Below are 17,494 nucleotides of genomic sequence, written 5' to 3'. Positions count from 1 at the left end.
CTGGAGCCTTATTAGTCATCTGTATTAACCTCAAACCCACATCTTGTGTGCCCAGGGCATAAATTTATTCTCCTCCATCCTGTCACGAAAACAGTCATCATAATTGAGCCATGCCCAACCTTCATAATCCTTGCTGGCCGCTAAAATGGCATCTGCATATGCCAATAAAGGTCCATATTGCAAAAGATTGTGATGCTTGACAATGCTTGCTAAACGCAAGAAACACAGAATCCAATTCAAAATAGTATGAGGTACCATTTTCTTTTTCTTCTTTTCATTATCTCTCTTCTTATTTCTCTCTTTCCTATGCCCCCGTCTTCCCTCCAGCAATTTAAATATATCGATATATCAAAGAATCTGACGAACTAGACCTACGGTATCTCGCTTCTGCCTATGCCTGAACTTGCTATGACTTTGAGACTTAGGAACCTCCCCCGATTTATCCTCAGCATCAGTTGAACCCTCAACTTCTACAGCTCCCGCCACTGAAACCTCTACTGTCAAAGCAACACAGGCTGTGCTAACATTCCCCTGACTCCTGAACCACTTTCAATCGCAGACTCATCCTACTGCACCACAAGTTAATCAGCGCTTTCCACAGCCTGATTTGGGACTTGCAACCTGCTTACCTCAGCTAGCTCTGGGTCACTCTCCATCCTTCCTGATCTGAAATACCAGGACCATAAATTGTCCCCTATGAGACAGACTCCTATGAATGAAGAAACACAGATGAAGCAGAGGGGCCAGCAAACCCAACCACTGCACCCATACCACCAGCTAGACATGCCCCTCCAGGATAGCCAACTCCCCCCGGAAAAAGACCAGGTACCGAACACCAATCCCATATCCATACCCTCCATGCCCCAGCCCGATTGCCAAAAACCCAGCTGATGGCTCCAACTGCCCATCCCAGGAGGATGAAATCTGTTTGGATACCCGGCCCCAAACCAAGGACCAACACTGCTCTCTGGACCCATAGGGAATTGTGGCCCCGAGCCTCTAAAAGTACAATGCATACCACCCTCCTGCTCAAACATGCCCATCCCCCAGTCCTTGGAAATCCCCCAAGATAATATGCAGCTTCACCACTATACCTGGCCACCCCATCCTGCACACTGCGCCCCCTCTCAACCGCTCTAAGGCTCCCAGCTTCAAAATTCACACTGTCAGGTCCCACCAAACAGAAAGTCTCTGCTTGCTCTAGTACTGACCCCACAAAGCAGCACCACCTAAACTTCCTCTACCGGGCACTACACCCATACCACCTGTGTCCACAAACTGTTCCGACCCTCCTTGTCTCCCCAGACCCAGCACCGCCACGATGACGTGATGTCATGGCCTCACTAGTGGGCCTAAGACCTGCTGCAACACCCCTCCCCCCCGGGAGGAAACAAGCATCAAGGCACTGGCCCCAAGCACGTTAGCAGGATATGCCGATTGGGTGCGCTCGAACCACTCTTCCAAACAAAGGCCCGCTCCTTCCCTGCCAACACTAGCAGTCAACAAACCCACCTCAGCGTTACTACTGCCCACAACCCCATTGACTACCAACAGCTCCATAGCAGGCAAAATCCCTCCTAACTCAGCGCCACTCACCACTTCAGTTTCCATCATCAAAGGCCCCAATTGCTCTAGGTTGCCAATGACATGATCTCCCATGACCAACAGGAATGCGGGTCCTCTTTCCTCACACAGCTTACTGTCAGTTACAGCAGCCGCCTCCTCCTCCTCTGATTCCATGACCAGAAGAAAAACTGAGCCACACTGAAAACATCGCCCACCGGCCTACCAAAAATCCCTCAAACTTCTGAGGCCAAACTATGCAGCTCGCAGAAAGGAAACAGGCAAGAGAACCACTCAACCTGTTGCCTCACAAACCCCCCCAAACTCCTTCCCTTTTCCCTGATGTCCTAGAACCAAAGCTAATCAGGTCTGAAAACAACCCCTTGTTTCTTTTTAATTTTCCCGCCAGCTCTCTACCCTAATTGTCAGCTCACGCTGACAAACACTCTCGCTTCCCCTACCCCCTCTTGAGAGTCATCCGAGGTTGAGCCTGGCACCCATGTTACATTGGGTGGCCAGGTACTTCAGGTACTTCAGTCTGCCAGTAATTCATGTCCACAATGCAAGAAAATATCACAGCTGCCAGTCATAAAAAAAGCTTGACCGCTTATAGGATATCACATCTTATGCAAGTCAATTCATTTTTCTTCATTGTTCTCTACCATCCTGGGCAGACAAACATTCCAGATCCCATGTTAAAGCTTACCACCAAGCTTTAACCAAAAAACAATACAGTGGTATCTATAAATCTCTGAAAAAAAATAGAAAGCATGTATGAGAGAGAAAAATAACTTTTTTTTTGTATACAGTATATATCTTTATTGCATTTTCCAGTCAACATACACCAGTGTCATTACAATACAAAATGCATAATAGAAAACTTGAAATCTTAAACTCCCCCCACCCCCACCAACAAGCTCTCATAAGTAGTGATGATGATTGTTACTGTCCTTGTTATGTGTTCAGCACATGTTAGATCATGAACATTTAGATTGCACTTCTCTTGGTAGACTGCTAATGAAAGTACACTATATTTTCTGAAATGAATCAGATGGGGTCTAAGACTTCAATGTCCAAGTTTTGTAGTCCAGATGTAGCAACTCTTTTAATTCTGCCATCTAAAATTGAAAAGTAGGAAGTTCCCTTGATATCCATTAAGCTAAAATACATTTTTTTGGTTATACACAAACCATTTTTTTTATTTATAGAATTGTAAGCAAAAGTTATTTAAATAATAATATAAAATAATCATTACTAGAAAAATCTCAAAGGTACTCACAACCATTTTAACAAGCACAACATATATTAACGCTTGCATCATATAACATCAGCACAAGACACCCATACACCCTACACATTCATTCCAAGTTAAAGTAAAAATAATGGGGCCAGTGTTCCAGAGCATTCTTTCCTCTGAAAAAAGTTTGCTTCTTGTGTCTGATTTATACCTTTGATGTAAATAAAAGAGGCTACATCCAAAGTAGTAAAATAAAAGGATGCCACAGCACACAGATACCATGCAAAGAACAGAAACATATGCAGCGAGTATGAGTTATTCAGAACCTGGACTAAGCAGCATTGAAGGGGTCTGAACGCTTCAACCTGACAAAGGACTTCATGTACCAGAATTCCCTGCTTCATGACGGGTTTACTTACAGTCTGCAATACAGCTGTAATTAGGACATTGAGAAACTTTCTGTCAGCACATTGCACATTTTCATTTTTTTGGCTTCGCTGTTCTTATTCTCTGATAAGCTTTCACTGCTGTAACCTAGATTAGAACAATGGATGTATTATGTGATGGGCTGTATTACTGCAGACTCGCGAATTCCTTTCCAGAACTGCAAGTCCCAGCAGCCTCTCCTGCAGAACTTGGGAGAAGTTTCACGAAAGTTCCAGGGTGTCTAGGGAGGGGGTCAGTAGCCCCTTCAGCCGGAATATGCTTGCTCAGCAATGCTTAGAACGCATGTGTAAAAGATAAGAACTGTAAAGTGCATAAGAGTCTGTTCCTGAAGGGGAGGGGCATGCAGTTGTACTGAGCCTTTGTCTTAGCTGCATCTTGCTGGCAATAAAAGTCTATCTTTACGGATCAGTTGTCTGGACCTCCTTACTGACTAAAAAGAGACGGTTACATTTGGCGAGCCTCAGCCAGGAGGTACCGGGGACGCTATTTTAGCCCCCCAGTTGGTCCAGGGGATTTTGTGGCGGAGTGATCCCCCAGACTTGCCTGGTGAGTGGCCACCGCTGAGTTCAGTGATCAGGTATCTGAGGGGGTCATTCCACGGAGATCCTCTGAGACCTTTGGGCTGGTGATCTGGGAAGAAGGCTTTCGTGACGATCGGAAGAACCCTGCAGGCGAGTATTATGGGAATGATGGGAAAAGTGAAGAATAGCTAAAAGAGTAGCAAATAACCGGTCCATCCGTGAGGGGACCGAGGGGGCTTTGATCACACCCCAAGCGGTGGTTTGGTAGGAATTGCATTCCGAAAGCCACGCGCATAAAAAGAGGAAAAAGAAGTAACGTATACGATAGTGGGAATAGGTTTCTTGTTGTGTGAAAGAGAGTGAATGGCCTCGCAGTTCTAGGCCGGGCTGACCGCGTTCTAGTCGGGGCGATTGTGACCCTTTTGTGTCTGACGGATACGGACCCCTTACCTATCCGTCTTCCCTTCCCTCCTTTGTCTGTGATTCTATCCTAATGGGAGGGGGCGGTTCTACTCCATTAAAAATCATGACGGAACACTATAGGGAAGTGTTCGATAGACATAAATGTACTAAACCCGGAATGATTCAACGATGCACCCATAGGTGGCCCAGTTTGTGTGTAAATTGGCCTCCGGTAGGAACTTTCGATTTCCAAACGGCCACGAGGGTCCAGAAAATAGTTAGTGAAGAAGGGAATCCGGGTTGCCCTAAGGATATACCGTACATAACTGCTTGGATTGCAGTTATTGAAAATCCTCCGTCGTGGGCAAAGAAGTTAGTAGAGGGAGCCGCCCTCTTAATGGTAACTCAAGTACGCAAAATGGGGAACCGGAAGTCCCCAGTGTCTGTCTGTCTGTAAGGTACTTGTAAAAAAAAAAATTCTACTGTGTTTGATCTACTCTGGTGATGCAGACTATTTTTACTTAAGGAAAATTTATTAAAAGTGATTGTGAATTACTTATCTGTATATGTGTGCTGAACAACGGCAGTTAGCTGCTGCTGCTGGGAGCTTGACAGTTAACTAATTTGGCTGGGCAGAGACTGCTTCTCAGCGGGACAGTTTAACCCCTATAACATTTCTCTGGTACGTTTGGGTTTTCAAATTATTAATTAAGGATTGTAATGTATGTAACTGCTATCTGTGAATTGCAAGCACATGTACCAGGGATTTTTTTTAATTGTTTTAAACCCTAATAAGAAGAGTTTTGGTTTACAGATGCTGCACAAGACTACTATACAACTAATTAATTTACAGTGTTAAGTTAAAATACTGATTTGATTGCTGAAGAATGCATTTACTGGTGTTGAAGTTTAGAACTTGATGGCAGTTAAGGGTTAACAGCAGAGATAATTACAGGAGAGAGGAGGGGATCGAGCCAGAGAGAGAAGAGAGAAAGAAGAAAAAAAAAAAAAAAAAAAAAGGACATTGGGCTAGCCTGGGTAATGAAGACAAAGAGAGAGAAAAATTGTTTCGTTTGTTTTAACAGAACATTATTGAAAGTTAGTTGATGGTGTGCGTATGTGAATAAAGATAGAATTGTGGCTGTTTCACAGAAGTTGAAGTTTTTGTAGCTCCGAGTTTCTGCTGATTAAATTTACTCTCCAAGGTCCTTGCTAAAACTGTCTGTAATCTGACAAAGGATTGCTACTTGCAAAGAAATACCAGAACCAAGGGTCCCTTACAAATCATTTAGTGCCTTATGATGCAGGCTATTTTTAAGACATTTTATAGCAGCAAATTAATTGTTACAGTACAAAGTGGAATGGTGGTGCGTCCCACTGCGCGTCAGTACGTAGTGCGTAGGCATTCAATATGGCTGTGCGTTTCATGCTGGCATTGCTAATCAGAAGTTTTAGTTTTCTCATATCTTCTATCCCAGTGTCCTCCCTATGCTTATCTTTCTATTCTCTAATACCATGTTAATTATTGTTCTTACTTGTCTCCTATATATTATCTGTTATTTAAAAGTTACATTGGAACGCATGATAAAGTATGAACTCTCTTTTGCTGACGCAGTTTATTTTGAAGCTGTCTCTGGGAAAATTAGAGGAGAAATGATTAAGAATGGGACCTTTGTTAAAGCTTTGTTAAATATACAGAGCATAGCAAGCGGCAAGATAAGACAGCTGCAGTTCTGACTGTGGGAATTACAGGATGCCGTTTGTAAAAAAAAAAACCGGAGAAAACAAAGACTTAATATTAAAAATTTTGATTCAGTGGCAGGCGCAAGTTAAGGATTATTGGAAGTTGTGGGCAAGAGAAGGGGCCACTATGCAAGATTAGGAACAAGAGCAAATATGAGTCGGCCCAAATGATAAAGTGGTGGCCCCCCCCCTACACATATATATATATTGCAATTATGTTCTTTTACCACTGGTGGGGGCTGGGCTCTGGCTATTACCATATGTTCTTAGTGGTTGCAATGTAATTGGTACAAGGCTTCCAAGGGTTTGATCATCACTCCTGCACACCTAAAGCCTGCAGATCCAGGTTGACTTTATTGAATTAACCCAATGCCAAACTTACAAGTAAGAAGGAAGCAATGTTTTGCAGCTTCTCAGCCTCGTCAGAACTGACTTGCCTCCAGGCGCAGGTCACCTATTCAATTTCCAGATGGACAGTGATCTTTTCATCGTATTTTGAGATGTATGGGAACAGGGATCAGGAAGAGAAGAAAAGGGCCCGTCCCTGCAACCAGGAACTTAATAATAGAAACCCGACATCCGAAAGAAGCTGCAGAAGGCCGAAGGCTTTGAGGGCATGAGCCTCAGCCAGTTAAAAGCTATAGCAGACTAGGTATGTGGAAATAGAGAAGTGGAAGAGAAAAGAGAGAAGCAAGTAGACATATGAAGGAGAAAGTGACTGTTAGCCGCCGCTCTCGAGGACACTCGGACGGGAAGGAGCCAAGACAATGGCAGACCGCGAAGAGGAGGGGGAACAAGACCCCCCTTTGGGAAAGAATCAGTGTGCGTACTGCAAAAATGAAGGCCATTGGAAGAGAGACTGTGAAGAATGGCAAAAGAAATACGGGAGCCCTGCAGTGAATACTAACGACAAAAATGGACCTGCACCGACACAAAGGGGCCGAGGAGGAAGGAGATCGGACAAACCCCCACTGGCAGATGGCGGGGGAGGCGACAAGGAGCATACAGCCTGAAGAGACCGGGAGGGAAGAATCGCCACTGACCCTCTGGTGGAGATCCACGAGGTAACACAACAAAAATCAGGGGCCTGTTGGACTCAGAGGCCAACGATCTGTCATGACTGCACCAATTGGCCCCCCCGACGAAAGAGACTGTTTCTATAGTGGGTGCCTCAGGTCAGGTACTCACTGCCCCTCTGCAGAAAGAATGAACTATACAAGTAGGCGGGACCATGGTATCCCTTATCGGACGAGACCTGCTGTGTAAGTTACAGACCACATTGAGATTTCAACCAACAGGGGAAGTTAAAGCCTCCTTCGGGGACCATCCAGTGATACTCATCTATCCCCTCCAAGAAGAATGGAGACTACATCTTCCCATAGTCGAACGAACCATCGAACATCGATATGAAAACAACACCCCCCTCAACAAAAACGAAGACAACTGATGGATAGAGATGAAACAGAATGCACAGGTGATTAATCAACCTCAATACCCCATTCCATATATGGCCAGGCAAGGAATCCAGATACATCTGCAGAGACTGTACGACTTGGGCATTCTCCGACAAATCCGATCTGCTTGGAACACCCCTCTGTTGCCAGTAAAGAAGCCTGGATCAAATGACTATCGACCAGTACAAGACTTAAGAAAAGTGAATAGTCAAGTAGCAGATCTAGTAGCCCTCGTCCCAAATCCGTACTCAATCCTGGCTCAAGTCTCTCCTGCATCAAAGTGGTACAGTGTCATTGATCTCAAAGATGCCTTCTTCTCCGTCCCGGTGGCGGAGGAATGTCAGAAGATTTTTGCTTTCACATGGGAAAATGCAGATACTGGAGTAAAGCAGCAGTACACATGGACTAGGTTGCCTAAAGGGTTTAGGCACTCACCTACGCTGTTCGGTGAGCAACTGGCAAAAGATTTAAAGATGTATCAAGTAAAGTATGGGCCAGTCATACAATACGTGGATGACCTTCTGTTGTTTCGAGAGACGTACCTCGAATGTGCGGTATCCACTCTTCAGCTGCTAAAGACGTTGTACTCAAAAGGGTATCGTGCAAGTAAAAAGAAAGCGCAAATCTGTGAATTGGAAGTAGAGTATTTAGGCTTCCAAATACGTGGAGGAACCCGATGTCTGGGGATTTCTCGCACCAGTTCTATAAGAGATCAACCTGTACCCACTTGCAAGAAAGAGCTCCGGGCGTTCCTGGGAGCTGCAGGATATTGTAGGCTGTGGATTGCTAACTATGCTGTTATGGCCCAACCCCTGTACGACAAGTTGCGGGGTAAGGAAGCAGAATCTCAACCCTTCCAGTGGGAAGGAAACGAGCTGGCAAGCTTACGTCGACTAAAAGAAGCCTTAATTGAACCACCTGCTTTAGGATTGCCAGATGTGATGAAACCATTCCATCTATTCGTCGATGAGAAAAAAGGCATGGCCATTGGGGTATTGACTCAAAGTTTAGGATCATGGGAACGACCTGTTGCATATCTGTCAAAAGGAATGGACAATGTTGCAAAAGGATGGCCTGGTTGCCTTCGAAGCATTGCTGCTGCATGCTTACTGATACCCGAAGCTGTTAAGCTAACATTTGGACAGACTTTACAAGTAACAACTCCTCTTACTATTCAAGGACTACCAGAGACCCATGGGCCAAAATGGATGACTAATTCACGTCTTGTAAAGTATCAAGCTCTGTTATGTGAAACTCCTGAAATTCAAATACAAGACAGCAAAAACTTGAACCCGGCCACTCTTATGCCGGCACCTGAACCAGTTGCCCATGATTGTGAAGAAGTCATGACTACAATACATTCCAGTAGACCAGACCTGAGGGATCAACCCTGGCAGGGAGCTTGGACTTTATTCACTGATGGAAGCAGCCAGGTTATAAATGGAATCAGGGTCGCTGGGTATGCTGTAGTCTCCGAGGATGACATTGTTGAAGCCGAACCCTTACCCCCAGGGACATCAGCGCAAAAAGCTGAACTAATTGCGCTCACAAGAGCTCTGCAGTTGGCAGAAGGAAAAACTGTAAATATCTATACAGACTCTAAATATGCCTTCCTTACAATTCAAGTGCATGGAGCATTATAGAGGGAAAACAATTGAACAATGCATCAGAAGTACGTGAATTACTAGACGCAGTTTGGCTACCTCGCAAGGTGGCTGTAATGCATTGCAAAGCACACACCAGGAAATCAAACCCTATTGTCAAGGAAATCAGAGAGCAGATGAAGCAGCAAAAAGGGGCAACTCGGGAACCCTTCCAAGCAGTATTAATTGCATCGAATCATCAGGCTTCAGGCAGTCCTGGAGCTCATCACCAACGACTGCTTTCGCTCTTAAACTCTGGGCAAAACAAAATACCAAAATTATGACTGCAGTGTACCAGAATAGATTGGTTTTAGATTATCCTCTGGCCCAGGAAGGAGGGTTTGTGGAACATTTAACCTCTCCAATTGTTGTTTACAGGTAGATGACCACAACAAGGTTATCCAAGACATCACTGATCGCATGGTCAAGATGGCACACGTCCCTGTCCAGCAATGGAATAGTGCTTGGGACTGGACCAATGGATTCCGTGGTTGGTTTTCCATGATCGGTGGATTTAAGAGCTTGTTTGTTATCCCAGCCAGTTTAATTCTGTTTTGTCTTTTAGGACCCTGAATTATTCCTTTCTTGCTCAAACCGCCTTCGTCGGGTGATGAAGGACATTGCTGAACGCAAAACAGCCACGCAGCTTCTGTCACTGTACATGTATTCCTCTGAGCCTATAGAACCTGTTTAACCATCCTCATGTTTTATCCTGGGCCATCTTCCCATACATGACAAGTTCGGGCTACAAAGGGGGGTGGAGCCAATAGGGCCCATCCGTCTCAAACCCGTGAAGAAACCATCGGACTGTTTGGGAAATTAGGGCCCCCTGAGAACTCAAATTGCTAATTTTTCTTGTTTCTGTTTCTTTCAGCTCCACAGTTGCGTTGTGATGGTGTGATACTTTTCATAGAGAATGATAAGTATCAAAGGGGGGAATGAAGGGGTCTGAACGCTTCAACCTGACAAAGGACTTCATGTACCAGAATTCCCTGCTTCATGACGGGTTTACTTACAGTCTGCAATACAGCTGTAATTAGGACATTGAGAAACTTTCTGTCAGCACATTGCACATTTTCATTTTTTTGGCTTCGCTGTTCTTATTCTCTGATAAGCTTTCACTGCTGTAACCTAGATTAGAACAATGGATGTATTATGTGATGGGCTGTATTACTGCAGACTCGCGAATTCCTTTCCAGAACTGCAAGTCCCAGCAGCCTCTCCTGCAGAACTTGGGAGAAGTTTCACGAAAGTTCCAGGGTGTCTAGGGAGGGGGTCAGTAGCCCCTTCAGCCGGAATATGCTTGCTCAGCAATGCTTAGAACGCATGTGTAAAAGATAAGAACTGTAAAGTGCATAAGAGTCTGTTCCTGAAGGGGAGGGGCATGCAGTTGTACTGAGCCTTTGTCTTAGCTGCATCTTGCTGGCAATAAAAGTCTATCTTTACGGATCAGTTGTCTGGACCTCCTTACTGACTAAAAAGAGACGGTTACAGCATCAGTGGCAAACAGTGACATTCAAAATAGGGGATTCAGTGAATGCACACCATGACCTTCCATTCCCTCACACCCCCCCCCCCCCCCCACCACCCAATCGCCCTGACATAATTACCTTCTCTTCCTTCTCCCTTCCCCCCGCATAATTACCGGTATCTTTCCCACCCCTATCCTTAATGTTCCATTATCAGCATCTTTCCCACCACTACAGCATCAGTCCCATATCCGTTTTCCCCCTCTCACTTTTAATGGCTGCTCTGGGCTTCAGCAGCTGTAACAGAAACAATTAAAAAAAAAAAAAAGGAATGCAGCGCAGAATCAAATCTAGTGCATGAACTCTGGCAGGCCCTGCAGTTCTACACCCCTCACCCAGTTTTCCTTGGTTACAGGAGGGCCATTTAGAAGCAGGCAGCTGCAGGGCCTGCGCCAGCACCCACAGCAGCTCTGACCCCGTACTCCATTTATTTTCTATTGAGCTGTGTAGTCCTGCACCAATTTTTTACTTCTGATGGCAGCAGGCCAGTCAGCAACAATAGGGCTGGGGAGATTCATTGAATCCCTAAAAGGCCCTGATTGTAAGCCACTGCAAAATCCTCCACCAATCCTGAGTGCCCTCTCTCATACACCCCATCCTTGGCATATACATATACCTGGTGCCATTCCTGTCTTTTCACACACATGCACATGATGCCAATCTCCTCTCTCACACAAACACACCTCTAGCGCGACCCCCTTCTCACCCTGCTGATTCTCACCCACCTCTTATTCAATCCCTCTTTCACAACCTAGCCCTTCCTCAACCCTCCAGGTGATCCCCCTAGTACTCCCAGATGTTTTTTATCCTCTAGCTAAGCCCTCTTTTATCCCCCAGCATCCTTATGTACCAGCTGATCCTTTCTGTCCCCCCAACCCTTTCACCACTCCCAGCTCCTTTCTTATCCTTTTTCTTTTTTAAATTCATGTTTATTAATTTATAGAAATACATTTGGAAAAAACAATATTTCACCATTTCTAGCCCTAGGCACCATCACGTGACTAATCATCTACCCAAAAAAAGGCTTTATATTTTTATATATTCATGTGCAGTAAAAAAGGAAATCCAAAATTAATTGCCAAAAAAAATTAATAAAAGATATGCAAAGTTATTGCCCCTCCCCCTCATCTCCCATTCTTTCCTCCCCTCATGTTGGCTGACTGACCAACAGCAGGAGGAAGAGAATGATGATGCTTCATGTCCCTCCTCTCTCTTGGTGAAGCCCAACTTGCACATTCCTATTTGCGCAGAACCCCATAGTGAGCGGTTCAAAAAGTGATTTGAACACCAACACAGAGGAGAAAGATACAGCCTAAGGAGCTGCTGCTTTCCTCTTCCTTCTGCTAGCCTGGATCAATTGGAGGAACTGGGGAAGGTGGAGCTGCCTGCCACCCTCCCTCCCTCCTGGTTTCCCATGATTCCATAGGGACTGGGAGATTTCACAGCAAGGGATGGATTTTGTAGCCCTTGCTGTGGCCATGGAAGTAGTAGAAACCAGAAGTCATGCATAAAGCTTTCTTTTCCAGTATGTATGATGGATATTGTGTGCAATGTTTCAGGGCCCTGGCAGTAGTGCTGTTTATGCACTACTATCTATGAAAGAAAAATTCCTTTGGATGATTACATGACTGCTGGGGATGGGTTGCTTGGAGTCCTGCATGGTAGGTAATACAGTGACGGAATCCCTGAATGTGGCAGATGAGTCTCCATTGCTCACTGCCCCTAGATTTTCTGTCCTGGACTGATGTGTTGTCGACTTGTGAGGAGTGAGCCCATGACAGCTATGTAGGGGTTGAGTATTGAATAATGTATAAAAGAAAAAGGTGTGCTTTGCCAGGGCATTCATGGGCAAGGCAGCTGATATTCTGAGAAGGAGAATAAAGAGTCCTAAGTTGACAAAAATTGTTTCTGCATATTTGGACACATGCTGACCTTGCATACCAGTAGTTGACAATGCCCTATCACTTGCTAAGCTTTTGTTGGTTTTATTTGGAACTGTAAGAAGCCTTGGATGATGATATCTTTCCCCTTTATATCTTATAGAGTTGGACCAAACAGGTGTTGGACAGTATGCAAATGAGGCAGGGATGGACCACATTTTTTTACTTCTTGCCGTTCATTCACACTAAGGTTACCATATAGCTAGATATCTCTCTGGAGATGTTGAACCAGTCCTGGTTTTCTGCCCACTGCATGTATGGACTTGTAGTTCCTGTTTCTTAAGAAATTGCAACTATAAGCATATACAGTGAAAGTAAAACCAGAAGTGGCTCACCTCTTTATAGACATGGAGCTATCTGGTAACCTTCGTTCACACTGTCATCATTCAGAGAGTGTGCGCTATGTGTTTTCTCCGGCTTTTCCATTGGAATGACTTGGCATGTCTGCAAAAGGCAGAGTCTCAAATGCATTTTAATGAGACCAATAATGTATTCCATGCTTCAGAGAAATTAGGTCTCACTATTTCTCATTATATGCTCATATGGAGCCCAGTTTTATAACAGCATGCTTAGGGCTGAAGTCCGTGTGTTACAAAGTACTCGCAGATTTAAGCAGGAATTTTTAAAAGTGGACTTACATGAGTAAGTCTTCTTTGAAAATTTGCAGGAGCGCACAAACCTCAGCATGGCAGGGATGTGCACAGTTACACTTTTTAGAGAATAGATATAAATGTTTACTCAAACATTTACACGTATACTTTCAAAAATCAAAAGTACCCACCTAAATGAATCCTCTTCAACTCCGGCCCCAGGGATGCTTATTTGAAGTACACTTCAGCTTGCTTCCAGGTGTACTTTTACACATACAACTCCTACGGTCATTTTTAAAAAGCCCATTTACCTGTGGAAAATCGCATTTTCCATGCGCTAATGCATTTGAAAATAACCCCCATTTATTTACTACTGCTATTCAGCTTCTCAAGGTGACTTTTCCAGTTTTAGAATAGCATTTAAATTATTCACCATGGCCTCCCTTCCGGTAAATCAAGCCCATAGTTAGATTGAAAGAAGGCCAGAGGAACATTGAGTCCAGCCTTCTGATTGCCTGGCAGCTCACTCTACAGGATAATCCAGGGGAAGGTGAAAACCACTGTACATCTATAACCAACTCAGCACCAGTTAGGAAAAAGAACAACTGCCTTCTCAATCTCCAAATATAGAGATCGGCTTAGAATTGCTGGATTTAGCACTTTTCCCTTGTATGTCACCATATCATACTACCCACACTGATATCTTTTGCTTCTGAAAACTTGACCAGTTTACTTTTAAGATGATTTAGTGTTGCAGCCATAACTATTTCTGCTGCCAAAATGTTCCAGAGTATTACCACTCTTGTTTTGTTCATAGTTCCTTTGGTAAAAAAAAAAAAAAAAAAAGATCACCCAGGATAATGTCTCCAATTGGGTTGATTTTGTACATTTCTTAACAGAATGAACCTCTCTTGTAAAATAGGGGATGATTTCAGTCTCTCACAATCACTACCAATGCCCTTCGGAATACTTGCATTGTGCCAAACAGGATTTCCTTCTGGCATTCAGAAAGTGTTTTGTATGCACAGACAGCATGTCTAGATGCGCCTGGAAGATCACCTGTGAGATCTTTATAGGATATGTATAGTATGATTGCCTCTTAGACATTTTCTAATGTAAATAAACCCTCCTTAGTGGAACTGTTGCTAACAATTCTTGGTCAAATAAATAAAACTAAATATCTGACAGATATTCTTATTTGAACTAAACTTCAGGGCACTCCTATACATATCAACATGAGTAAGAACTTGAAACGTGATGCTGCAAAACAGGACATTTCATGAAGAAAACACAAATAATACTGTTTCTAAAGGATAATTTTCAAGCTTATTTCCATAGGTTAAAGGGTTCTTTACCTGTGGAAGTGGCTTGTATTGTGGGAGTCTCAGTTTAGTGGACCCTTGGACCGACCTGCTGGAGACTAGGAAGAGATGGACAATGTCTCTGATGAATAGCAGGCCGGGAGGCAGATGTTCAGGCGGGACGTAGATGCTCTTCACCCTGGAAACTGGTGCTCCTCCGGGAGGAGCCCGTAGGAGACCAACCACTGGGACTTAGGTGGCTTCACCCTTGGAAGCCGAAGCCCCCCCGGGAGGAGCCCGTAGGGGCCCGGCTGCTGGGACTTAGGCAGGTTGTGGATCAGGACAAGTAACTGGAACCAGACTAGGACAGTAGTGATACTGTAACTGGGTTCAGGTTCTGGAACCAGGCAGGGACTGTAGCAGGACTCGGGTACTGGAACCAGGCAGGAACTGCAGCAAGACTCAGGTACTGGAACCAGGCAGGAATTGTAGCAAGACTCAGGTACTGGAACCAGGCAGGAACTAAGCAGGTACTGTAGCAGGCAGTACGGAACCGAGCAGGTACTGTAACAAGCAGGCAGGAACCAAGCAGGTACTGTAGCAGGCAGGCAGGAACCAAGCAGGTATTGTAGCAGGAATGGAGCGACGAAGCCAAGCGGGTCACTCCGGGGCGCAACGCAACAGGAAACCAGAATGCAAACCCGTTGCAAGGCAAAGGCTGGATGGCTGCGGCCGGCTTATCAAGGCTGCGGCGTCTGACGTCAGGAATTGGGCGGAGTCAGCACTGGCGGGAAACGAGCTACAAAGGCGCTCAAGTGGCACGCGCGCCTAGGAGCAGGGCGTCCACCGGCACCTTCACGGCGGTGCTGCCCCAGCGGGGACGCTGCCAAACAGGCCGCAAACCAGGACTCCGGAGGCGGGAGCAGGTCCGGGAATCAAGAGGTAAGGGCCTGGCCGCAACAGCTTGTTATAAAATTATCTGTCTGATGGGTGGATAAACAGGGCTGAATATCCTGTATGCATATAAATTTATCTGGATAGAGCACAGGCAGAGGTGGGGAAGGGTTTGGACTTCTGCAGATACGTTTGGATTTCAAAAGTATCTTCGGAAATGTCCTCAAAAGTTTCCTGCGGAAAACTTAGCAGGGGTAACTGCGTAGGTGGTAATTTGGGTGAGATAAATTTCAAAGTGAACATACATGCCAAAATTCTCTTTGAAAACTGTAATTATGCATATACTTGCCAACTTTCTTATGCAGACTGTTACAAAATTATCTCCCTAAGAGGTCATTTTCAAAGGAGTTGTGCGTATAAATATAACATATTATTGTAGCAAATTAAAAAGTCATTTCCACGCATAAAGGTAGATTTTAAAAGCGCCCCATACATGCATATATGGGCTGCACGCAAGCAACACGAATTTTAAGAAGCCAGGAAGTACGCGTGTACATGCCTGTGCGCATGTCAAGAATAATGAGGCAGAAAAGGGGTGTTCCAGGATGGATCCAAGACTTATGTGCATAACCCCAGAATTTTGCAAGGCTGACCATAGCAACATGCACCATGTAACCTGTGAAACTTTACTACTGGTCCTGATGAGGGGAAGGGGAGAGAGAGAGATAGAGAATCTGGCACTCTATATATCTTCCACTGTAAGAGGGGCACTTTCAACACAGGGTGGGTTTTTTTGGGGGGGGTGGCAGAGTTACATTGATCTCCCAGACCCTTGTAACATCGCCCCCCCAAAACCCACCCTGAGTTAAATGCCCCTCTTACAGTGGGAGATATATAGAGAGTCAGATTCTCTCTCTCTTCCTCTCCCCTCCCCGTCACTTGTAAGCTTGTAAAGGCTCCACATGCGTGGAAGGGATATTTTAAATGATACGTGTGTACTTGTTCACACGATATAAAACTGAGTATATTTTTGCTCACGTGCCCAATACGTGTGTTTATGGGCACACAAGCGCTCCTTTTAAAATGTACTTGTTAAAGTGCACTTACATGTGAATATCCTGTGGAAAATTCAATGGCATATACTGTAGCAATTTTCAAAAGCCCAATTACAAGGGTAACGTGCATTTACATGTACAAAACCTAATTTTAAGCAAGTAACTGCTTTTGAAAATCAGGCCCATGATATTTTTGCACTAAAACACATTTGAACTTTACCTGTGCTGCTTTCTCTGCCTCGTCTGTCACTTGCACCATCTTAGCAGTGCTGGTTAACATCTCTATGAGGATATGAGCCAGTATGTTTTCCTCATTTTGTTCCGGGCCCAGGATATGGATCGTGCTTGTCTCATCCTTTGGCTCCTGATAGTCTTCACGGTCAGCCTTACATTTTCTGTTCTCTTTTTTTTCTCCATTGGTCGGTATCTCCATCTTTTTCTTTTCTTTTACAATCTCTTTTGACTGCCAAATCCAAATAACCTATGTACTGAAATTATCAGTCCTTCTAATTTAGTTTAGTCAGGTATAAAATTGAGGCTCTATGTCCCCATCAAATTTTGCCCTTTGGTACTAAAATGTGGTAACTGAGAATAAAGTTCCAGTCTTCCTCAGTGTAGAATAAACCAAACAGTTAAATCTAATGCTAAATGCCCAATCAAAATGTAAATGTTTAAAAAGAGCTCACCACTGCAACAAGATTTTTAGAGGAGTTTTGAAAGAAAATGTTAGTGGGATACTGTTTTTGAGTTCCCTCGAAGAAGAAAAATATGAAAAAATTAAAATTGTAAAACCCCATGAGAGAAAAGGCTGTAAGATTTCCAAGCCCCTTTAAAAATTACATTGTAAACCTGCTGAAACAAAATGTGTTCAGCATCCCTAAACTTAAAAATTGTTTAGATTTCCAAGTTCCTTAAAAAATCTTACTAAAAAGATGAACACAATTATTTTGAAAATTGCTGTTTTCAGGTCCCATTTAAAAAGGGGGGGGGGGAAAAATCTGTTAAATATCCAAAGCCCTAAAAATCATATTTATGCCATTTTTTTTTTTAAATCCTTCCAGAGCAAAATCCTACAAGTTAGCAGAATTAGGACTACAATCTCCAGAACTAGAATTTTTCTGTTTTAATTCTCAATAAATAAATGAATACATACAATTTCATCTCTGCTGCTGGGA

At 44.1% G+C, this 17,494-nt stretch overlaps 1 protein-coding gene across 1 annotated transcript in view; it reads right to left on the bottom strand.

Annotated features, from left to right (window-relative positions):
* Positions 1-17,227, bottom strand: part of LOC115094189 — a 158,151-nt gene extending 140,924 nt beyond the window's left edge. Inside the window, exon 1 of the mRNA XM_029606979.1 lies at positions 16,540-17,227. Within this exon, the coding sequence (XP_029462839.1) occupies positions 16,540-16,752 (213 nt within the window). The 5' untranslated portion in view covers positions 16,753-17,227. The remainder of the gene's footprint in view (positions 1-16,539) is intronic.
* Between the last annotated feature and the right edge of the window lie 267 nt (positions 17,228-17,494).

The sequence above is a fragment of the Rhinatrema bivittatum genome, chromosome 6 (genome assembly GCF_901001135.1).
Source record: "Rhinatrema bivittatum chromosome 6, aRhiBiv1.1, whole genome shotgun sequence".
Taxonomy (NCBI): domain Eukaryota; kingdom Metazoa; phylum Chordata; class Amphibia; order Gymnophiona; family Rhinatrematidae; genus Rhinatrema; species Rhinatrema bivittatum.
The sequence above is the reverse complement of the archived record's forward strand: the minus strand, read 5'-3'. Positions and strand labels throughout refer to the sequence as shown.